The sequence below is a fragment of the Apteryx rowi genome, unplaced genomic scaffold, assembly GCF_003343035.1.
Source record: "Apteryx rowi isolate R43461 unplaced genomic scaffold, aptRow1 scaffold_333, whole genome shotgun sequence".
NCBI classification, from domain to species: domain Eukaryota; kingdom Metazoa; phylum Chordata; class Aves; order Apterygiformes; family Apterygidae; genus Apteryx; species Apteryx rowi.
In genome coordinates, this window is record NW_020449786.1 from 666,930 (window position 1) to 691,680 (window position 24,751).

General features: G+C 39.5%; 1 protein-coding gene and 1 pseudogene across 1 annotated transcript in view; both read right to left on the reverse strand.

Moving 5' to 3' along the window:
* Positions 1-19,895, reverse strand: part of LOC112969090 (macrophage mannose receptor 1-like) — a 39,380-nt gene extending 19,485 nt beyond the window's left edge. The window contains 14 exon segments of the mRNA XM_026071965.1: positions 2,634-2,778; positions 3,356-3,443; positions 5,674-5,801; positions 7,054-7,253; positions 8,126-8,274; positions 9,242-9,357; positions 10,572-10,685; positions 11,670-11,824; positions 12,690-12,872; positions 14,122-14,268; positions 15,864-15,977; positions 16,964-17,125; positions 18,314-18,487; positions 19,759-19,895. Coding sequence (XP_025927750.1) covers positions 2,634-2,778; positions 3,356-3,443; positions 5,674-5,801; positions 7,054-7,253; positions 8,126-8,274; positions 9,242-9,357; positions 10,572-10,685; positions 11,670-11,824; positions 12,690-12,872; positions 14,122-14,268; positions 15,864-15,977; positions 16,964-17,125; positions 18,314-18,487; positions 19,759-19,819 — 1,936 coding nt within the window. The 5' untranslated portion in view covers positions 19,820-19,895.
* Positions 19,896-23,611: 3,716 nt separating this feature from the next.
* Positions 23,612-24,751, reverse strand: part of LOC112969081 — a 35,545-nt pseudogene continuing 34,405 nt past the window's right edge.

Here is a 24,751-nt window from a genome sequence, read left to right on the forward strand (position 1 = left end):
AGTAAAAAATATTTATGATTTAGAAACAACTATCTACTGAAAAATGTACATTCTTAAAACTTGCATACCTATCTCCAAAAGCATTGGACTACAATGATTCAGGATATGCAGTAAAACTCTTTGCAGATGAAACCCACATCAGTTTCAAAAGTATTTCATATTCTTACTTAGCATGCTATTAATAATTTCTTTCATACTCTTTGGACTAGAGCTAGGCAGCATAATCCATTCAATATATACAGTTCTCAAGCTCACCTACATAATGGTAAACTGTTCACAAATACCGAAAGCTTAATGCTGATATTTCATTAATATCACACATTGGTTCCAGTGTCTGGACTGATTCCTACTATYCTGACAGCTTGGCTTGTGCTAGAAAATTTTGTTTTTAAGAGAGTCCTGGAGAGAGCCAGGAAACACGTGGAGAGTCAGTAGATAACAAACCTCAGTTATGATATTACAAGATGGACCAGGAGGAAATTAACCTGTTGCTAGACCCAGAACCAGCTATAGCCCCTCGAAAGTAGCTCTGCTTTCATTCCGTTATTTTGTTTTTCACAAAGACCACTGATTCTGATGTTATCTTTCTCCATTTCTTCTGCGCTTTGGTGGAGAGGAACATATTATTAAAGAAATGACAGGAACAGGATGAGAGATAAGCAAACAAATGAAAAAGAATTTAAATTTTTCTGTGGGGAGCTTTTCAATATTTTCTCCTTAAGCAGTCAATGAAGAATAGAATTAAAATTATTCAGATATCTTCATGAGGAATTTACATACTTCATCTTGTTTGGATTTTATTTTTTTAATCCCAACTTAATCATAATATTCCTCATTTTTTGCACAAAATTGAATATCTTTTAATTGAATATGTACCCATATTGTCATCTCAACAAAAATTTGATTTAAGACTTCAATACGAATGTTAATTAAGATACCTTAATAAAATTGTCACAAAATGATAGTTTGAAAAGTTTTTCTTTCTTTTTAATTCTTCAAGAAGCCCAAAGCAGGCAGCTAACCTGAGGTTACAGGTGATTAGCACTGCTGGCGGGTTTGGTGGTGATGCTGATTTGGACATTTGTTACCCTGTGAAACGAACAGGAAGCGCCTGCCCTTGCTGGTCTCCCATTCTAGCTGTGCTGCCATTCACCTGTTAGAATTTGCAATCCAGTGGTGGTGACTAGCAGTGGAGATTTTGTCAAAAACGCACCCAACACAACTCCTCCTTTTGGGAGCAGCATGTGAAGACTTTCAGCGAGCAATGTTATGCACAGACCTCCAGGCACACCAGGCCGGATAATGGTGTTACATACTAAAAATGAGGGCATTAACAGCTGAGCATTTGTGATCATCGTCTAATCCATACTCAGAATAACAAGGTCTAATTCTATTCTTTTTTAACTTCTGAAAGGTCATCTAGGATCAAGATAAACTGATCAGAGTCTGTATCTCAGAGTTTCTGAACTTCTTCAAGAGCCAAGAGCCACATCTATGCAAACTGGCATGCTCAGCGTGCTGAAAAGGGCAGCACAGGATGTACCGCTTCAAGCTTGTCTGCTGGTGTCGGTGTTTTGGTGGCACATCTGTATGACTAATCCACCCACAAAGGAAAAGTGATTCCTCCCTTTTGAGTAAGAAATTTTTCAATGATAATGTAGTGCCTTGCTCACTGTTTAAGGATGGTTGGTTGTTAGCACAAGTGTCAAATATTGGATTGTTTCAGTGCTGTTTATGTAACTGATTCTCCCTTCCCCTCCCTATTGTGACTTCTTCTAGTCTCGTGCATGGATCCAACTTTGCCTTAATTTCAGGTAGCTTTTCAGATACATCATTAGTTATTGCTCCATGGAGGTGGATACAAGAATCCAACTTACAACGAGGAAGCAGGGATACAAAAGTAGGACCAAGTAAGCAAAACAAGTTATTTGATTATCATTTGTCACTTGGGTTCCTTAGCCACAAAGTCCTCGATTCTCCCCACTGCCAGGCCCCCCAGGGCACATAGCCAGGTCCCTTTTGTGCCCTGATGGGGCTTCCTTGCAGCCGCCCAGCTGCCCCCACTGCCCCAGCCCTGAGGTGCCGGGGACCTGGCGTTAGGGCCCTGCTACCTCCCCAGAGCTCGAGTCATTCAAGGCTGCACCAGCCTCTCTACTTTTGATCTTCTTTGTGGACTTGCTGGTTCCTACAGCAACTGATCAACTCTTTGGTTCCTTTTATTTGTTTCTCAGCAGGAACCAAAGCTTTTTTCTCCTTTGTACAGGGAACTCTTTTCTCCTGCCTCTTTGGCTCTCCTGGGTAAGCCCAAAGCAGGTAGAAATACAGGGAAGAGATTAAAAGGAAAGAGATTCTTGCTAATGGGATGAGTATCTTCGCCTTATTTATTCAGCACATGGCAGAATGAGATAAAGGCAGAGATAACATAATAGGGATATCTTTAACCTCCTGCATCTCTGAGTAGAATTAAAATATCTGAGTTCATTCCTCTTGTTTTATGTGTTGCCTTCCACTGCTCTGGTTTTAAAACAAAGAACAATTCTCAGTATCCTTCTTCTTTTCAATTTGTTTAAATCCATACAATTTGTTTATGAACTTGTCTTTATTACTCAAATTCAATGGGGAAGTAATTGTACCTTTTTTCGCTTCACAAATCCAATTAAGTAAATGTTCACAGCTCAAGTCATTCCAGCGCATTTGGGGTGATTTATTAAACATCACACAATGTTCAATTTCTTGATGGTTSTTGGTTTCATCTTCATTCCAGTTCTCATAAATTACCTGTGTTGGAAATACATCTCTATTACTACACGCTTTGAGCTGAGTGGGAGTAATTGAGATTGCTGTTGTCACACAATTTCAGGGTCTCATCCTCCAAGAACCTCATTTGTTGGATCAGTGGGAGTTCAGAAGGCTGATCGGCGCACCTTCTCCATCACTCCCAGAAGAAGGTGAAAAGATCATATTATATAGAAAAGCACGTGTCTGATGGAGGAAAAACTGATGGGCTGAAGAAGTCATTTTTAGTTCTCTGTTACAGAGCTGGCAGCCTGACTTCTCTTAACTGACACAAAGCAGYGCCCCATTCTGGGGTGCTATGAAGAACATAAGAGCACTGACAGTGGAAGATGGGATATGGCATTGTCCCAGGGACGAGAGGCAGAGGCAATTTTGTGCTTCCATTAGAGCATTAAGACAGTGCCATCATTTAGCACTGCAGCTGTTCAGCTGATGGATAAAGTGCTGCCATGGACCTRGCAAAAGTTTAGAAGAGACTGGAAAAAAGCCATAAAAAGATGAAAATCTATGTATTATAAAAGCCAGAAAGGCAATTACTATCCAACAAATAAGTACTCACAGGAGAACCATCAATCCAGGTAAATCCCTCATCAGGATTTAAGTGAAATAAACATATCCAGAAAGCCTGAGTGTTYGGTCCTTTATCCCTAAAATAAAACACACAATATAGATGCCTGAGTGTAGAAAGAGAGACTCTGATATAAATGCTGGAAAGCATGCAAACATGCTGCTTTCTGTCTCATCTGAATTGGGAGCTGGTCTTCCACCCCATTAAAAGTTCACTATTGTCCCATAGCCAGGGCCACTGCCTGCACCCTTTGTCAAGGGGTTGCATCTGAGGTCTGCAGTTGGGACAAGACTTGTTGTATTGAATGTAATTTAAAGGACAGGTGAAGTGGTATGGAACTATCTCGGGCTGGCACCCCTCTGCATGGCTGCAGCATAGCTCTTGGCTACAAGCAGTAGTTCCTGGAAAGAGGTTTTAGCAAAAGTAAAACATAAATAGTGTGCTATAACCTCATGAAGTTCAACAAAGGGAAGTGCCGAGTCCTTCACCTAGTGAGGAATAACTCCATACACAAGTACAGGCTGGGGGCTGACCTGCTGGAAAGCAGCTCTGTGGAGAAGGACCTGGGGGTCCTGGTGGACTGTAGGCTGATCATGAGCCAGCAATGTGCTGTTGTGGCCRAGAAGGCCAATGGTATCCAGGGGTGCATGAGGAAGAGTGTTGCCAGCAGGTCGAGGGAGGCGATCCTTCCCCTCTACTCAGCCCTGGTGAGGCCACATCTGCAGTACTGTGTCCAGTTCTGGGCTCCCCAGTACAAGAGAGACACGGAGCTCCTGGAATGAGTCCAGAAGAGGGTTACTGAGATGATTAAGGGACTGAAGCATCTCTCATATGAGGAAAGGCTGAGAGAGCTGGGACTGTTCAGCCTGGAGAAGAGAAGACTGAGGGGGGACCTTATCAATGAGTACAAGTATCTGAAGGAAGGGTGTAGAGAGGATGGGGCCAAACTCTTTTCAGTGGTGCCGAGCAACAGGACGTGAGGCAACGGGCACAAACTGAAACACAGGAAGTTTTGTCTGAACCTGAGGAAAACCTCTTTACTGAGAGGGTGACCGAGCACTGGAACAGGTTGCCCAGAGAGGTTGTGGAGTCTCCGTCCTTGGAGATATTCAAAACCCACCTGGACGCAATCCTGTGCAATGTGCTCTAGGTGACTCTGCTTGAGCAGGGGGGTTGGACTAGATGATCTCCAGAGGTCCCTTCCAACCTCAACCATTCTGTGATTCTGTGATATAATTTAGCTAAGGAAAAATAGTGACAATTGTTTCTCAGCTGCTTTGGTTTGTTTCTTGGCACTTCTTATGAAGTATATTTAAAAGTTCTCGCTATTTATCTCCTCCTATCTATGGACCAGGTAAAATAGAGTCCTATTTCACTCACTGCCTAGCAGAAAGATTTCTTTCCCCAGAGACTTAACATACAAACAAAGCTTATTCAACTTTTCACAATAATAAATAATAGCATGAAGAAGGGAGAGATGGCAAAGACTTTTCTATATCACAGTTTTAAATCTGTCCGAGAAATTAATCCTGGATTCACCACTATCTGAAGCACAACTTTTGTTAACTATCTGTATATTACATGTCTTTGAGATGTCTTCATACTGTATCAAGGGGGAGATGACAGGCATATTGGAGATGGAAGCACATGGCAGACAGCAGCCACTGGCACTTTGGGATACTCTCTTAAAGAATGCAACCAAAACATAGTGGTCTAATTTGTGGGGGGAAATGCTGTAATTGCTACATTGTGGGTAGAATATAGCATCTATAATGCTAGCATAAATAAATGGAAATGAATTCTGATTAAATTTCAGGAGTCTTCAGTCAATAGTTAGAAAATCTGTACATTAAGTTATTGTATTTTTTGCATTTTGATTTACATTATACTATAGCTGAAGGGTTTTTTGAATGCATCTGTTAAAATACAAATTGCATGGAAAACATACTCAACAATTTTAAACTGGAATATAACAGTTTTTAAAAAGACATAATTAGAGCTGAACATTTTTAGTGTCACTTTTGGAAGAGGGACAAACTATTATAAAGTTGATCAAATCTGGAGAACAACTTTGATAAAACACTGTGATGAAAAATTCAAAAATGTCAAAAATACTTTGAAATATTCAAGATTAAATATTTTTTGAAAAATTCAGCATTTCAGTTTGATATTTCCAAATGAAAATTTTCAGTTATCACTTACAAAGTGAATTTTTTATTCAGTCTTTTGGCCAGTTCCACATATATTTTGAAGGAATTTTTATTTGACTTCATATTAACATGAAAAAGAACTGTTGTGCAAGTACTCACAATGCTAATTGCCATATTAGAACTTGATCTTCTCTTGTTTTGATTGTAACCAGATTTCCTCCTATTTCTCTACAGAACTCTTCCGCTTCAAACCAAGACTTCTTTTGGTTTCCCTCCCTAACAAAAAACTAACAAGAGAATATTTAATAACAAATTACTACATATAACATGTAAAGTATAACATATAACAAGATATAATTGCATATGTAATTAAAATCAATGTCACACTAGCACCCATTTTATATTGAGGCAACATAACACTCATCAAGCCCTACAATATTAAGCATTAGTAATGTAGATTATATGTATTTTTCTGTTAGTATCCTCTCTTATAAAATAATAAGGGAAGAGTAGCATGGGAGTCTGGGAGAACCAATAGATATCACAAGGTACAGAGAAGAAAAAAATAATTCATAACTGAATTGGAAGTTTGACCACTGAAAAGCTTAAAGGAAAAATAAAATAGCCAAGTCTCAGTATCATGCAGTAGAAAGCAGATTTTTGAGAAATGGATGGTGGGGGAAATCAATATATCGGAATAGAAAAAATAGTGTGGACAGAAAAAGCCATTTGGCAGGGTAGTGACCCTGACTGAGGAGGAGATTTTTGTCCGGTGGTACAAGCTCAGAAATAGCAATTTGGTAAATGGCAGAACAAATAATGTTAGTAACAATAATTAACTGAGCGTGACATGTAAGGGAACTGTCGAGACCTTTATAAATACAGGGCTAAAAACATCTCTGTCCATCCAACAGGCAGAGTCTCAGGAGACAAAGCAAGAGGATACTTAAGTAAAGATCTGGAATAGAAATGTTTGGTATGTACTTTTTCTAGATTTATTTTGCTTTTCCTTAACTTTTTTCCTTTCAAAAAGGAGACATTTCTAGGCTTTTTTAGCTAAATCAAGAGAATACACAACGTTTTTTCTACTTGCTGAAGTGTCACCAATGTCAAACTTAATCTAGAYCTAAAAGTATCACTGAAAATATCATGTGCTCCGTGCGGAAAGGTTGGCATAGGGCCAGGTTCCCATAAGTTTTCTCTTAGAAAACTTTGTCCTATGCAAGTGAACCTGCCAGCTCTTGAGAAACAACACCATGTTCTTGTGAAGTCCCAARCTCCTGGGTGAGAATCTCACCTGGCATTTAAATAAAGGAAAGCATATGCCCAGCTCTCTCTTTTCTCACTGTGTTAAGCTTTTTCATTGCTGAGCTTCATTATATTTGGTGTGTTTGTCTCATTTTTTTTTTGTACTTAAATACCACAGATGAGATCATTCGCAAGCAATGACCCAGCACCCAGGAGTGGGAGCCCGCTGCAGGCAGGGGGTGACCAAGGGGCAGGTGGCCAGGGCTTCCCGGTGCCCAGCTGCGCACTCACCTTGAGGCACGCGTCCGCCCGGGGGGCCGCGTCCCAGCCGGCGGCGCAAGTGGCTTTGGGCGCCCACGCTGGAGCAGCAGGCGCTGGCTTTCCTGCAGCCTGCTGTTTGCAAAGAAAATTTGCTGTCTTCTTGCAGCTGACAACATCCCATAGTCCAGCGGCACCTCCAGTTTCCATGGCAACGCAGCCTTGCTCTTTTCCTTTGTGATATATAAAAGAAACGAGTAAAACCAAAAYGCATTTGCTCCCTAAGAAATCAGACCTTTGCTTCCATTCAATTTCAATTACAATTGTGAAATGGGAAGTGCAGGTTGTGCAGACTAAAAACCATTATGGATATATAATTATTTTGAATACCTACCACCACAGCCCAGATGTGGGCCAATAAATCTCACAGACACAGCTTTGCCAAAAATGGAGATTCACAGAATTAGAACATAAATCTTCCTTACCTTGCCGCCTGGGGAGATGACAAGGCAAAGAGCATTTGATTTTATTTACATATGTAGCAGATATCCTGGCAACTACTTTACAGTTCTCAATATTTAGGTGATTCAGTTTCAGAGAAACTAATATCAAACCTAACAAGCTTGTTTAAAGACATAACTAGTTAGTGTCAAGGCAGGAGTTTTCAGTCAGACACTTCTGTTTTGTTGCAATACAAAACAGCTGGAAGTTTTCTGCACCTTTCTCACATACACGCGTTGCAGGCCCAGTATTCTGTCCATAATTGTTTTTCCTCAGGCTGATGAACTGTTATTAACTGGCATTAAAAAGCTGAAAAAATGAGACCCTAGATCTTGTTAGACCCTGCCTTCAGTCTTGTCCATTTAAAATCTGCTTTTGTACAACTTGCTGGGTGACTGAATTACACAACATCTGATACTCAGCTGTGACTGCATTTGTTGCACTCGAGCCAAACACAAGGTCTGATGATGTTAGTCATCTACATCTGTAAGCACAGAAGAAAGTTCCTACTCTTATTTCTAATCTACCACAGGATGAAAAGTAGAAATGCACTCAAATTTCAGCAGGACTCCAATCACAGGCAATAGCCCTCTGTGGTACATACCCGGCATGGCTGTATTCCAGTGTGTGAAGAGAGGAGTTTCACCACTGGTCCACCTGAAAGTCCCTTGCTCTTCTATGTCCGAGAGACCGATCCAGAAATATTTTTCATGCCTCACTCCAGTCAGACTAATCAGAAAGGCTTGCTCATTTCTGAAGAGGAAAATAATGTTCAAAACCAAAACATTACCCTGCAATGTCAATCTGACTGATGCAAGTGAAGGTATCCCTGCCATGCCAGAATGACTCCAGAGAAACACCTCCTGAATGAAGTTCAAGCAAAACCTCAGCAAGTTTTTAAATGAGGTCAGAAGAATTTGGCGAAGGACAACTTTCTCCTTTCAGCTGAAGGCATCATCCTTTCTTCCTTTCCTCCCTATTCTGTGAAATACCACAGGTCACTGCTCAACTCACACAAGCTTCTGGTGGTAGTCTACTACTGGTGATGGGTTTGAGGCAGCATAAAGTCTTACAAGGACAAGCTGGTCCTTGCAAGACTTTATGCTGCCTCAAACCCACCACCAGTCAGGACCAAATTACTGATAGCTTTGTCACCTCTCACCTGTGAAGGCAGCTGTGCTCCTCAGAGGCCATGAAGCCAGACTGAAATACAAGCAAGCTGGAGATGATGCAGCTCCAGCTGTGGTGGGGCAGGTCACAGGGAAGAATTCCTACCCTTGTACAGCATCTGCTTTAGAAGGTCGCTTAGCAAAATGTTTTGTTAAAGCTTTCCTACCATAATACTCTAGGCCTAACAGCAATCAGTAAATAAATGAAAGTAGAACTAACCACTTTCCAAAACCAATAACAGAAAAACGGAAATAAAACAGAGGCTGCTATAATTAGGAACTGGAGGATGAGAGAGAACTCTGACTCAAGTGACCTTCTTCAATCTAATTTAGGCTTACCTGAAAAAAAAATGGAAACTGTTATAATAAGTTGAGTAAAAAGCCTTAAATCATTTAGTCTTTTTTTCCTTGCATGGATCATTTTACTTGGCTTACTATACCGAACACTTCTGAAAAGCCCTAGTAAAACACTTTGACAAAAGTTAAAAAGTTTTGCAAGATTCTGCATCAGAAGCATAGATTTGGAAGTAAAAAAAAGATACTTTTCCTACCTGTTTTCCACTGTAGTTAGATATGCTTTGCTCTGTTTACATGTCTTATTTGCGTCTGAGAATGTTACAAACGCAGAGCCCACCAAATAGCAGTGAAAACTGTGTCTTTTCCAACCCTGTTGAAAACATAAGGTTCTTAATGTGAAATTGTAAGAGACTACAGTATAGAAATTAGCTCTGCTCTTTTGTATATAAATATTTGGTGTTAAATTTGTTGCCGCAACTAAGTTTAGAAACAAGATGAGACTAGGCAGATCCGTTAATAAACAAACAAAAGTTGCTGGGTTATGTTGCTGTTTGCTCCCACAGAAGGCCTTTTTTCATTTAACGGGTGCCATTAAGATCTTACTCTTGACTTCCCTCTTTTATTTGTATGTGACTTCAAAGAAAATTTTGACTGTGCTATTTGCTATAGCTTTCCAGTGCCCTGTAAAGCTGGGAGTATGCAAACTTCCCCATGCTCCTGCGATCCACTCAGAGGAAGTCGCAGTTCCAGCCTTCCAGAGTTGCAGGGTCTAATGCAATGTAAAAACAAAAATATTTCAGTACTGAAGTGGGTTCACATATAAGCATAGCTCCCCAAAGCCGCCATGGCCAACTCGAGGGAACAGGTGAGGAGACTTTCAGAGCCCAGAGGAATCCAGTCAGTGCTTGGTTATGGGGAGGATAGAATAGGGATATCACTAAAACAACCTTTTTTCTTTCTGCTATTAGAGAGGTTTATGCTGACCAGTGCAAATGTAATGATCTTTTGATAAGGTGATTTTTTTGCAAAACTTGCTAGTTTTGCAAATAGCAAAACTGATAGCAATCAAAGGCCAACTAAACAGTCCATTGGTAGGAACATGGTACAGAAAAAAATGGTCTTTTCTGCTTTGAAAGCATTTTCTTTCTTTTATAGCTGCTACAATAGTTGCTATAGTTTTATAGTAAAGACTTCAAATAAACAGCAGATCTGAGATAGGAAGTAAAGTGGCTTTTGGTAATTCTGTATGTACTGTTTGGCTAAGAGGCTAAACAGAGAAAATATTAATGAAATTGTTATTCAAAAGAAATGTGTGATTTTGTACAGGGTGGATCTCCTGGGAATGGAGGGAAAGGGGGCATTCGTATACCTGTGAATGAATCTTGACTGTGTTTCTTAAGTATTTGCAGAATAAAAATAAAAATTATATTAAATATATTAGTAATGTGTTCGTAGGAAAAGACTGGGTTTCCTCGGGAGTAGAGTCTCTAGAAGATACAGACAAACAGAAAGACTTTAAAAAAGCAAGAAACAGTAAACCCCTGAAGGCTTCCCAACATAATTTATTTATGAGAGAGCATTTACTCTCTGGCAGCCTGCGTCCTTGATCTTCTCTTCCTCAGGGGATTGGGATGAAGGCTTCTTTTTACAGATGTAGCCAAGTTTCTTATCACAAATATCAGTTGCCCAGTATCCATCCTAGAATAATACAGAGAAGAAAGGAATGTAAAAAGAGCGACATTCATAAACCTAAGAAAACTTGTATTTTCTTCTGCCCTCACTATAAGCACACAGAAATATGTTACCTGGGAAGGCTGTAGGATCATTGCTGGAGATATACAAAAAAAGATAGACACATCTGTCAGGAATGATTTAAGATACATTGGATGCTGTTTTGAGATAAAAGAGTGAAATAAATGAAGTCTTAAAGTCTCAGCTAGTTGCTACCATAACTATCTATTTCATGAGAGAGTTTATAAAGATACCCTCATCTGGAACTAATGAAACCACATTTACTACAGTATTATTTCACTACTCTTATGACAGAGATCAATGAAACAGAGATAATACAGGTCTGAGTGTATCACAGTAAATGTGGCTATTTCATCAATCAAGGAGAAGTTTCTGTGAAAATGATTAACTTTTTTTAAGAAACGAAGTGTGTAAAAAGTACAATTGAAATAGGGTCTTTGTTTTGTTTTTTCCAGAAAATCTGATTTAGGGTCAATTCTACTGATGCCTAATACTGGAAAAATATCAATATTATTTTATGTTATAACATTTCTGCATTTTAAATTTGTTTCTTTTCAAATTCATGACTCCATGTGTGTTTGTGTGTGTATATATAAATGTGTCTAAAACCCAAACACCTATATACTGCAAGACAATAAAAGTTGTGAATCAATCATTGCTGCAGCCATTAGAATAAAGCTAATGTAAAATTTTTGGATCAGACTTTTCAGCAGATAAGAAATTTTGAAAGGTAGCACTAGGGAAATGTTACCTCACTATTTCTGAGCTCTACTGTCCTCTGAAAGCCTCATCTGGTTGATGCCCATTTACAAGAAAAGCTATATTAAGCTGAAATATGAAATGGCTCCTAGACAAGTTGGTAACAGAAAGTAACTTTAGCCTGAGGTAGTTATTCCTTTGCCTTACTATAAAATGCCCACATGGTTATACCTGCCCCTTCATGACAATGCAGTTCTCTGGACCATTTGGGTAGGTGGGATGTCCGCGTTGCCATGTGGTGAATGTCACAGGAGTCCCATCACTCCACTCAAAATAGAAGTGAACCTTGAGATCATTCAGACCAAGCCATAGCTCTTCTGTTGGCTCTGAAGCATAAAAAGAAATATGCAAGATGCTATGCAATACAGTGAGCATTTTCAAATCTGGAGCAAACAGGGACAGGCTAAAAGTTGGGATGTGCTATGCAAGAAGATAAGTCTTTGTGCTTTATCAAAAATATTGGTTCCCTCTAGGATCTGCAGTAAGAGTTGACTTGACCTGCAGTTTAAAAAGGCCACAGATTCCTTCCAGAAATCCTGAATTTAGTAAATATATGTCTCTTTATGGCTGGCAGAATTTTTTTGCAAACTTTTTGAGCATCTGTGACTTAGAACAATGAAATAATCCCTAATACCAAGGTTAGTATAGTCCATGGCTAAGTGTCTTCCTCCTATCAGGTGAGGCAAGCCATGAAGATGTTTGCCAATACATCCCCTTACCTGGGGGACTAACAGTTAGTGAGAGTTCCTGCTGTGCAATACTCTTTACCTGTTCTTTACCTAACCTGATCCTTGCGAGCACTTAGCTCAGTTTCCACTGTTTTCAGTGGGGATATTGCAGAGCTAAAAGTTGAGCAAAGGTTAAATTTCTTGTTGGTTTGGAGCACAATTCTGAGGATACTGAACATAGAATAAAGACACAAAAGATGCAATTATTAAAGATCTTTATGTGCTTCTGTTAGGAATATATGTTTTTTCTTTTATTTTAACACTTTCAATGTTTCAGAATATAGATTATATCTTGATAAATATCTTCCATGTATATGCAACAGCAGCAACATAAAAGAACACCATAAATTAGATCCAGCCTTGGGCTTGTGACATTTCAGAGGACGCTTTAATAGTTAATACTAAGCCCAGCTTTTATGCTACAGATGGTGCAAACAAAAAGCAGACGTTCATATATACTTACTGTAACCAAGCTGTGACACTAGAAAGCTGTATTCAGCAATATTGTGGACACTTGCCAGATCTCCATCTTGCCTCTTACATGAAGTCAGAGCATCTTTCCATACTTTGGGTTCTCTTTGAATGGTACAACAGTGGCCTGCATATGGCCACCAACCATCAGTGCATTTAATCGGTCTCGATTTCTCTAAAATGAAAACACAACTGTTTCAGAGCAATTTTATAAAGAGGAAAGTAAGGAACCTAGAATGAGATCTCTCTAGCATTCTTTACAAAAGTAGGACTATATGAATAAACATAAGATAAGGTTAGAAATGCAAATACATTCAAATGAAAACCAAATATGATTAAGGCACAGTATGTTAAATATGCAAATAAAATGATAAATCTTTTAAGCAGAGAAACATTGAAAATTGTCCAAATTGTGTCAGAGACACAATTTTAAATGATACTTTGTGAGGAAAGAGGGATCGGTGCAGACTTCAGTCTCTTCCCACTTTTCCCCCCGGAGCAGTAAGGCCAGTGTGTCACGGTCTCCCATATTGCGTGATGTGGTTAACATTAGGCCCTGCCTCCTGTTAAATGTCTGTTATTGCAAACGCATATGATTTTCAGATATGGCAAATTGAGATGTAATTCTTTGGTAACTGCATGTCAGTAATCAACGTAACTAGTGCAATAGTTTTCATATATATGAACTCAGCAGCTTTTTATTACTTAGATTCCTAAATATATTTAAAAGCTTGGCATAAGCTTGCTTTAAAAATAGAGAGTCCCACATTTCTTTTTAAGGTTAATACTGGAGTAAAGTTTCTCTGAAATAATCTCTTTACTTTCTTTAATATAACTCCTCTTTTAAAAGCAACATTTATAACATTCCCAGATGACAGTCACTAGCAGATCCCTTCTGCATGTTACATGTTCACAACCACATTGTTGTGTCGGTTGGGGCCTTAGGTTGGGTGGCTCATGGATGAAACGTAGCTGGTGTGAATGCGGCTGCTGCTCCTGCTCTGCTCATATGAACCCAATATGTTGCATACATTAATATTAGAGTAACTGTAATTGCTCATTTGGAGCAAGTGAGAAGCATAAAATTTCTACAATACTTATGCAAATTTGGTTGTTGGCCCTGGTAACCGTCACAGAGCAGCTTCTATCTGTCTTGCTAGAATGAACGATAGAATGATGGAAAAAAAAAAATCTCCTATGGATGATTAATATACAGTGAGAGGACATTTTGTGACAAGCAATATATAAAAGTGTGTGTGCATGTATATACATAAATATAAATAGATGCATAGCTGTGTTTTTCAAAGTTTTTTTAACATCTTTGTTGAAAACTGATGTTGCACCATATGTATCCTTTGCAGATTTTTACAATTTGCTCTTTCTAAAGTTAGACAAAAAACTTTCTTTTTATTTGATCAACCTACCCTTGGGTATACTGTCATACTTTGAACTGAAGTTTCTCTTTTTACAGATGTAGCTGAGTCTCTGATTGCATGCTTGGTTTTTCCATTTAGCATTCTTTCTGGGATTCATCACTCCACAGATTTTCCCAGGGACTAAGAAAGGACTTCCTTTGAGTAAGAGAGAAAATAGAATCTCTATAAAAGCACAGCAAAAATAAATAAAAAGAATTACCAAAAGATCACATTATCAGTGAGAAGATCAACTTATTGTGATTTCTTTAATGCTTGTTATGAAGAATGCCTTCCTCCGTAGGATAACTGCTGTTGTAGCTTGGAAGATGCTGCTTTCAGTCTCTGCTTTGGGGTGGAGGGATTATTTAAGCTAGGTGAGATGGATGATCCTCCATTACTTTGGTTCCAGGACAGTATTAGGAACTCCTAAGTTCTTTGCCTGATATCCTGGCACACACAGACAGAACAGCTGAAGCTAGATGTTTTTCCTGTGTCAAAAACTTGTTAACTTTAAAAATATTCCATTTTAAACAATTGCATCCATTTAGTCTGTATCAACAATTTCACAATCGTACTTTCCTATAAAACATTTTTTTTTTCTCCTTTCTGTTGGGGTGTGAAAGAACCTGTTTAAGCAGCAGAGGAAATTGCCTGATACAGAATTTTTGAAAACTTAGAGCAGACTTGCATTATTTCTTTACTACCTTGTAACTTTTTCAAAACTGGGGGCATCTGGGAAGGCTGGTAGCACAAAGAAAACATGGAATTGAAAAACCAACAAGCAAACAGGGGAACCAAAAAGCTGTAGACAGTGCAATCACTGAACTCCAAAAGAAGAAAAGATGAAAAGAAATGCCAGGATGATTTTATTTGCACTGGTGCTGACGTCGAGTGCAGTAAACGCAGTGCCCRAACGCATCGCCCCGTTCTCTCCCAGCAAACACGAGGGAGGGTTTGGCTGTAACACCACTTATTCGAGCAGACGGGCGCTGGAGATGTAGGCGAGGGCAGCAGGAGGCAAGGTGCTTGCGCTCGGCCGATGGAGCTGTGGCTGCCGAGTGGCGCGGGAGCCGGGCGGGCGAGCCAGGGGCACCTCTGCTTGCGGGGGGGCCACGGCCGGAGGCCAGGCTGCTGCCTCGCTGCCCTGGCGCCAGCAGATGCCTGTGCCACCCGCGGCCACCGGCCCCGGGGCCAGGCTTCCTCCTCACCACGCAGTTGCTCTCCCCACGGGAGGAGTGCCACAGGCTGGCCCTGTCTCTCTGCCTTGAGGTGGCCCAGGGCAGTTTTGCATACACTGCCGAGGAATTATGAGCTGCTCTGCAAGGCTCTCAATAATATTCAGAATATTTCCAGAAGACGTAGTGCCATTATTTTCTAAATATTTTGCTACTTTTGAAAGATTTGATTTATATTTGTACTTTTGGATAATATGTTATGGAAAAATTCTGATCTCTGATCTCTAGGGTAATATTTCACTCCAAATAATACTTTCCTTTCATAAACAAGCTCTTTGCTTATATGAGGAAAAAAAAAAAGAACCTGCTACAGCTGATATCCACAGTGAACTTGGATATTTGAAAAGTGTACCTTTAAAAATAAAGGGCTAGATCTTCAGCTATTGCAAAACAGCATGGGCCCCCTGAACTAAAAGTACCTAGGGTAGTTTTTATCAGTCGGCATCTTATCAGAATCCATTCAAAGATTGTAAAATAGATTTACAATTTATTTAGAGAAATAGATTTAGTTCTTACCTGGAGACCAGTTTAAATATCTGAAAGGACTGCCCCCAGCCCATTGCCGTCCACTGTTGAAATTCAAACCGTTCAATCCAATCCAGAAAGCAAAACTGAATTTTTTAATTAGCTCTAAATTAGAAAAGAAAGTCAATGGTAGCTTACTATCCTCATTATTACCAAGGTAGAATGCCAGAAATAAGGAATTTACATTTCTTAGTCTAAACCAGTCCAAAAATATTCCTTCCACGCTACTGAAGTGCACAGACTGAACATGTAAAACATGTAAATGAATAAATGTAAAGGTGGCAGAGATCTCTTCTGGCTCATGGAAAGGGCAAATCAACATTTTATTTCACCACCTGAATAACAGTTCACTTCTCTCACTTTGCCAGCAAGTCCCATTTCATTAAAACATGAGATATAAAAAACCTCCACTCTTTTCATTAAGGAATTGTGCTAAAATGTTGCTGTAATAGATTTCATGGAGTAAACTCATCAAAAAGATTACGAAGACAGTGCCCTAATTATCTGTTTCCTGGCTTTTTTCTATGTTAGTGTTTTCAAAGCCTCCTTCTTGCCATTTGTAACCAAACTGATATCATGATCCTTGCATCATGAAACCCGCTGGAGTTGTTTGGAGCCTATGCATGCACTGTGCTCTTGTTAGGACAAAGCTAGCCATCATCATATGTTCTCCTAGAAAGATTAATAATCCTTGAAATGCAGAGGAAAAAGGTTAATTTGAGGAACAGAGCGCACTGAATGTGAACACTCAGCAGGGGAAGCGAGAGAAGGATGCCTTTGCCCAGGATGGGCCGTGGAAGATGCCCTAGGTTCCACCTGCAGCACACGGGTGGGATGAAGTCATTTCCCTCCCTGAATAGGTTCATGACCAATCCTTCACTTAAAAAAAAAATCAACAAAAAGCAACAACAAAAAAACAGCTAAAGGAAGGGCAGTTTGGGGCACCTCGCTTTGGCTTCTGCCGAATGACCCGCTGACTGCTTGTCTTTCTTCAGTGAGTAGGAAGACAAGGCAGCTAACCGAGTTGTCTAAAGCTCTGTGGTAGGAAAACTCCCCAGCATATTTTCAGGTGTTGTTGCTCTGTCATTTACCTCCCATATATGTTTGCTCAGGTATCTCTGTGATGCTTAATAGTTCTGCATTTTGCTGCTGACAGCTCTTCCTTGCTTGGTGCCAAGTTAGAGCTGATTCTGAGTTTATCTGATAGTGAATGCCAGTTGAAACATCTTCTGTCCAAAATCTTTCTTTGTCATCTGGAAGGGGAAGTAAAATTGAACACTGTTATTAGGCAACTGACATTGCACCAACTAAAAATATAACAAGTATGTGATATTCTGTAATGCAAAATCTCTAACAATGCACAGCATTAACTGCATGGTATCATGAGCACCTAGAAAATTGTAATCAGATTAGGAATAATTTTTTTAAATGTATAATTTTTACACTTAAAAACATTATTTTAAATTTCTAAGTTTGTAGGGGGAGTGGATGGGTATCTAAAATTTGCTTTTATCCACCAAAAGTAGTACTAGGTAAACTAGGTATACGTGATTATTAAAAAAAAGAGATTCCTGGTTGAAGTCAAAGAAAGAAAGCAAGCATGTAGATGAACTACGACCCTGGAGGCTGTTCATACTCACAGGGAACTGCCTGTTAGCTCATCTTCAAGAGAAGTAACTTGTCCAAAAACTTCAGAACCTGGCCCTTGACAGCCTGAGGAGCTATAGAAACAGTTCGTGTAGCACTGATATTCAGACCAGTTGGAATCTTTGCTTGCAGAACAACTCTTAAAACTTGTGAAACCATTGTGTTATTGGGAAAGCAGTCTGTGAGGAAAGTGAAATCATCTGTGTCCCAAGGTGGTGGAATTCCAGACATAGAAGCAGCATGGAAGATAGTACAGAGATGAAAGGGGAGGATAATTTTATCAACAGTGTTTTTGCTTAGACAAAATAGAAGCAATAGGAGACAAGAACACAATAGGAAATGTATGTTAAGGGAAAAAAAAACCAGTATATCACAATTTAAGTGTGAATTGACCTACAGGACAGGCCTGAGGAATAAAGAGCAATGGGAATTTTTGGAAAGGAAGGTAGCCTTGATGCATGCTGTTCTTACCATGCACTTTAGTCACATAAATGAGATGTCTAATAGCGTCTTCACCTCTCTGGTCTGTGAAGAGAAACAGCCACCTCCGGTAGGTGAATCAGAACTTGGGTGGACTAAATCACACTCTGAAGGTGCTTATTTCTCCACTCACTAAAGAGGGAGCACTTGGGTTCTGGGGTTAGTTTTCAATGAGATGATTTTCATTTGGGCTACTCTGACAAGGTTTGTCATGAGGGTGAGTAGCTGGAACCTTATAATGGATCTGATAGCTCAATAGATGGTTTTCTCAACAATGTTTCATGACAAGTTAATAAATAAAATGCAGGACTTACTTTTTAGTGGGCAAAATCCATACAATTTATCAGCATCAAAGTCTGCAGTTGTTGCACACCACAGCCAGCCATCTGACCTACCAGCATCAGTGCACTCAGTGTACTGTTTACCTTCATATTTGAAAGGGAATACACAAGGTTGTCCATTGGCATTTCCTTGTAATGTAAAGGTATCTAGGGAGAAGAAAGAGTTAAGAAGACATATGAAAATGATCATAAAATGATAAATCTGATTTTCTAATAATAGATCTATCTATCTATTTATCCCTGAATCCATCTAGCTATCTGAAATTGAGAGGTTGCACCATCTTTTTTAATCCACTTTTATAATTTTTTCCCTTATGTAGCTAGAGATATTCAATAAAATGTTATATTAGTAAGATTTGGATTTTAAATGCCATATTTAGAGTTCAGAGAGATGGTCTAAACACTGAAGGGTGTACACACCTTTTAGGAAAGTCTAATCCTCACCTGTGATGATAAACGGCTGATAAATCACAGTTCCTGGTGCCAGAGCTCCCACAAGTAGCTCTCAGACATAAACGAGTTCACTGCATTGTAGTTCAATAGGTTCATTCTATCATTCTATTTTTAAATTTACTGTTTGAAAAAAACAATGGCTGAAAAGGATAGCTGACCAAAGAGAATACGGATCAGGTTGTGATAGACATCATTAGACAGCAAAAACGTTAGTCTTCAGTTACGCATTTCTGCACTTGTTGAGGTTTGGCAGTCTTGCAGCTTTGCACTCAACTCATTCTTCAAGGTTAGCAATGCTTCATCTTTTTCAGTTATCACTGCATTGCAGGAGAGTCATTTTATCCTGAAATTTCAGATATATGCTCTCAATCCCACATTCATGCAAACACACTGGTCCATTTGGTTCTACATGCGTTATTGCTTTAACATTTCTCTCTCTGCAGCTATACACAATGAGTGGTATCTGTCTTTAAAATAGAACTCTTCTGTTTCGGTCAGACTGGAGGGGAGGAGCCAATTCTTTCTTCTCATACCTTACAACTTGCGGTAGAAAGGGAAGCTTGTACAGTTAACATGAAAAAATGACTTTAAAACCTTGAGACTGATAACTGCACCTCTGGTGTGCTGGGGAGGGTAAATGGAGAGAGCTCCGTGTTTCCTCTTCTCCCATCGCTCTCCCATACAGTGCCATCAATAATCTGATTTAGTATCTCCAAAGAAAGAAATTTCAATGTGAAGATCCTCTTCTTCTTACCTCATTTTTTTCCCCCAGCAAGCTTATATCTCCCCTCTTTATTTCTGTGTATCCAGAACTGCCAGAATAATACCCAACATATTCTCTATATCCTATATCAAATCTTGTAACATATACAGAATAGGCAATCTGTGCATTAAAACTGTCAAGCTGCCCAAGGCAAAACATTTTCATATCTAGTTTAACACAAAATCAACAGCAGGAAACTTACCCAGTGACTGCAAAGTACAATGCACGAGGGAAAAAAAACCCAGGAACCTGGAGGGAGTCATTGCCAGTGTTACTTTCCTTTCATTCCTTTATCAGACTATAAGATTTGCAATGCATAAAATTCTTCTGAGTGAGGATAGTGACRGGTTCTTCTCTGTGTCAAGAGGGTTGATAGATAAAGCTCTGTACTCTAAATAAGGAAGTATCCTGTCACATGTGGCATTTTGAAATAAGTAGAATGCACATTGCAAACACTACTGTCTCTGAAGCGCTAGTCACTTCCAAAACTCAAGTCTCCATCCTTATTACTAGAGGTGATAAGTGGAAAGGTGACACTCATCTTTTCTTGGGACTTAGCTAACACTTCATAGGGGGTCAGCTGCTGGGGTGTCACACAGGCCAAACCTCTAAAAAAGTGGCTTGAGAAGTGGTGACAAGAAACCTGCAGTGAAATATAAAAGATTAGAAACTCAACCTCAGCTTTAATATCTTGAAGAAAGAGGGAGACAAACCCCAGTGGTCCAGTACATTGCTTCAGCCTCGCAGCTCCACACCAGAAGAGAGTATTTAACAGAACCTGCAGTATTCGGTCCATTATGCATTATTGTTTGCTCTGAGGGCTAAAATTGCCTCTGTTCTGCGCTAATTACTCTGCTTGCTTTGATCACAGTTTCAGGCTGGGCTGTTTATAACTACTGGTCAAAAATCTGAAAGTGAAGAAGTTTGATGCTACTGGCTAAGCCCCTCTGTAACAGAGTAAGAACTAAACTTTTGCCTGGAATAGTTTGTCAAGCAAAATTATGTATCTGCCTTCCTGAGAAATTCTTAACAAAGGTGTTCTAAGATAAAGCCAAAAGTAAGCTAAATTGGAGAAGGTCCTCTTAATCTGTGACCAAAGTGCTTGCCTGAAGACTTCCACTGGCAAGGGATTTTGGTGCAACTGTCCTGATATAGCTCTATTGACAAATTTTCATATGCAGGCAAATCCTACCATTTCTTCTGTTTATTTTTATGAGTGCAGTTAAAAGAAGTTGTGATACAAATGGAAAAAAGCATGAAGTGTAATAATCAGTCTATGCATGGCGAGATATTATGTACAGAAGCTGAACTGCAGATGTCAGAGGAAGAACAACTSTGTCTGCTTCTGTTTATAAGGCTGTAAAGAAAATTACTGAAAGAACTAGCCAAACCTGTTGACTTGGCTGTTAGCAAAGTACTCAAAGAGAAAGAAAAAAAGTTTGCTTCCCTCTCAACTTTTTCTAATGAGGTGATCAATTTCACTCATTAATTATAGCTAGTTATTATACAATATTTACATTATCATAATTCCTAAAGGCCTCAGCCAGCTTCAGGTGAGATTTTACAGTGCTATAAATTGTAAAATTCAAAATTCCCCCAGAAGTAGCTTTAAAAAAGAAAGAAGAAAAGACCTTCCTATCAATTATGCAAATGAAAGCACTCTCAGAATTTCATTTTTAGTAAATTTTGAAATACAAAATGTGATATGACTCTTGTTGTAGTAAGCCCATGAATTCTTCTGCGCAACTATTTAAAATATGCTAACAAATTTTTCTCATTCTTTGTGGATGGCTGCTGTATGGAAAAAGCAAAGCTGGGTCAGGAAAGCATAAAGCTATGCAAGAATAACTAGAGCTAACTGGAGATCTCTCTGCAGATGACATTTTGGGACAGCTGGGTGTCAGCAAGGTGTGCAAGGTTGACCCAAAGTCTTAAACAAAACTGAGTGATGCCACAAAAAATGATGAGGTAGGAGAGAAATAGAAGCGGAGTCTAAAGAGCAAAACCGTAGTTCAAATATATCTGAAATCACAAAGTGCAACAGCTCTGATGGAGGGAATCCCTGTGGAAAATTCCTGGAGGACACAATTCCTGCCCAGTGCCTGCCTGTACCTAATGAAGGGTAAGCGCCATCCGCACTCCAGTCCGAACCGAGCTTTAGATCCCCTCGTATAAGTGGACATTTGTGGGGTTTCACCTCCCCAGGGCTGCAGAGCGATGGGTGTGTGTGGGGGGCGGGAATTAGTGCTGGCAGGGGTAGACTAAAGCAGGACTGAAAATTCAGCATTTTGCAGCTGCGCATTTCACACAACTGGAGAGCTCAACGCTGGTGACTGACCTTGGATGGTCACTGTCCTGCACGTTGAATTTTCACTGGTGCAAGAGGCCGGTCTCACCAGTGTGTTAGATTCTTGGTATGATTTATGGAAAAAACCCTGGGGTCCAGTACCTAAAATGAAACCTTTATTCCTTTTTTTATTTTTATTTCATTAACTTTCCAGCTTGCACAGGAGCCCTTGTGCAGCTTAAACAAAGCAGGCTGCGTGCTGCGGCTATCATCTAAACGCTATTCCCCCCAAATGATTAGTGCCTAAATTGTATTTGCATCTCACCGAAATTCTAGTTTGCATTGCTTTTCACTCTGTTTTTCTAATGTGTTAAACATTGCCTTTGGGCAGATTCCTAGTACAGTGTCTGCTTGCATTCCTGAGTTTTCAGTTCCTCTTTTTGCATTTAAAAATGGAAAGCTGAATTTGGAGTCGTGGGGAGAGAAGCCCTCCTTGTTATTTGCAAACAGATGCTGCACAGACAGGAGCACCCTCCCTTCCTCTTTTCACAAATGGCCTTCCAGGTGCGTTGCAGGAACTTTTCTCAGGCACAACAGTTTTTTGGCAGCTTAGCTGCTCCCTTGGGCTGTGGTTTTCTGCTGAGTCTGCATGACTAATAAAAAGTAATAGTAACTGTTCTGGTGCTTTTGCCTGTAGGTAAGTTTCTGCAACATACAGCTGAGCCTATATTTAAAGTGTTGCCACATTTTCATACACACTTTTGTTTGTTTTCATTTTCTATTTAATATTGCAACACTTTTCAGGGGAAGTCTTTGGCCACCAGTGCCTGACATGATTAGTGGGGACAAAAGTTGTCTCTATCCTGCACAATGAACTGATGTTCAAAATGAAAATAGAGGCATGGCTGTCACACACGCATGGAAAGCTGCAAGGCAAGGCCTATGGGAAAGGAAAATACTGGGACATTGTGGGGTGTTATGCTTGGGAAACGACCCATCTACTTCCAGGGACGCGAAGCTGTATGTCACTCGGTAACTACTAACAGTACGTAAAACAGAAAGGACTGTCACTTTTGCAAGGATGACAATATTTTAATTCACATACATTGAACATATTACAAWGTTAATCGTATTATCAGACTGAAAAAAAAACATGCCTGAACTTAATATCCTTTGCTGCTGTGAACTGCATTTTCTGTAACAGAAAATGAGAATGGCAAGGTTTTATCTGCCAAAGTTATCTGAGATTAGTATACGAAGCCACATTTTTAAAATAAAGTTAGTAGGATTCAGCTGTAAAAAATCAATAAAACAGGTGGATTGTTGGAGTGAAGCTTGTGGGGCAAAAGGAGTTCAGGATGGCAACGGAGTTAGGCAGAATTTTTTGAGTTCTTTGCAATGTTCACAAGGACATGGGAATCCAGTTCTATATAAGAATCACACTTTACTGAGTATTTTTTCTCACTAGTTGACTGTTATAGTTCTTTTTCACTATGTTCATTTGTTCTTGACGAGTAATTTACACTAGTATGTTTGCTAAGACATGTAAGAACAACCTGGCTGTTACAAAACTATAACATAAGTCAATAATTCTGATTTTGTAAAATGTGATACAAAAGAGGCTGCTATTGCCAAAAAAGAAATGGCATTTGATTTAAGATTACAGGTATCCTCACTGGAAACTTTTAACAGGTACATCCTTTAATTTCAGCAAGCAGCTTGTTCCTCTGAATTGATATGTGCCACAGGACCCATTCTCACCAATTCCTTAATCACTGACACTGCAATTTAAAAGTGTTTCGTTGTCACTCTCTCTTCATAGTTGGTTTTGTCTTTTTTTCTTGTAGTAGTAGATTGACATGCCAGCTCCAAGAAGAGTGAGAATGGCCAAGAAAACCAGTAGCCAAACAGATAGATGAACAGATGGATGAGTCTCTTCATTCCTTTCCTTGTCTGAAAATGAAGGCATATTACTGTAAGAAACCTTACTAATTTTTTATTCCACAGAAGACATGAGAAACAAGATGGAGATGTTCTCTGCAGTCTGAACTTGGAGTCTGTTTGGTGTAGACCTGAACTCTGAATGGCTGCTGGTTAGTAGCCAGGTTCCTTTTGCTAAAGCTAATATATTTGGTCTCAATGAACCTGGATTATGGTGATATACAAAGCTATCTATGAATGCACTGGATGTTCATAAGAATTCAATTAATAATGTACCCATCTATGACTTGTTCATTGTTCAACAGTTGTGCTCCATGACTGGTCACCTCCATGGCATGGCATTACTTCTGCTTCTGACTAGGTGAAAAATAGAGGTGATTAGGAAATCAAAGTAAGGGCAATATTCTGCTTATGTAAAGAGTCACACCGAGCTTTCCTGCCCATTGGCCCACACTGGCTAAAGAGCATCCTCAGTCCATACACTCTTTTATACCCTGTTTGTTTCTACTGCCAGTCTCGTGATATACAGTCCTTTATAAGACAGTGAAACAATGTGAGAACAAGAATCTTGCATCATCTTAGTAGCTTTCAAAATATTGAGGAGCTTGGATAAGAAAATTTCCCATGTTCTCCTAGTTTGGTGGCTATCGCTGTTCTTGGCCAGCATGTAATGCATGGAAAACAAGGAAGAAAGTTTGCAGTATCTCCTGCTGCCTTATTGAAGAAACAGGGCAAATTCCAACCTCAAGTAAGACCTTTGGTCCGTATAGAGCAGATCTTACGAGAGCCATCTTTTCAACAGTCGTTCTTTAGACATGGATATGGGATGCTAATTATTTGGAAGAGAGTTTTACAATATTTTCATGTCAGAATGTTTACAATAATAATAATACCTATGGAACAAATTTGCAGAGACGCCTCCATCTAGATCTACATGGGTTTTAACAGTGAAGTTAAAGCTCTCTGT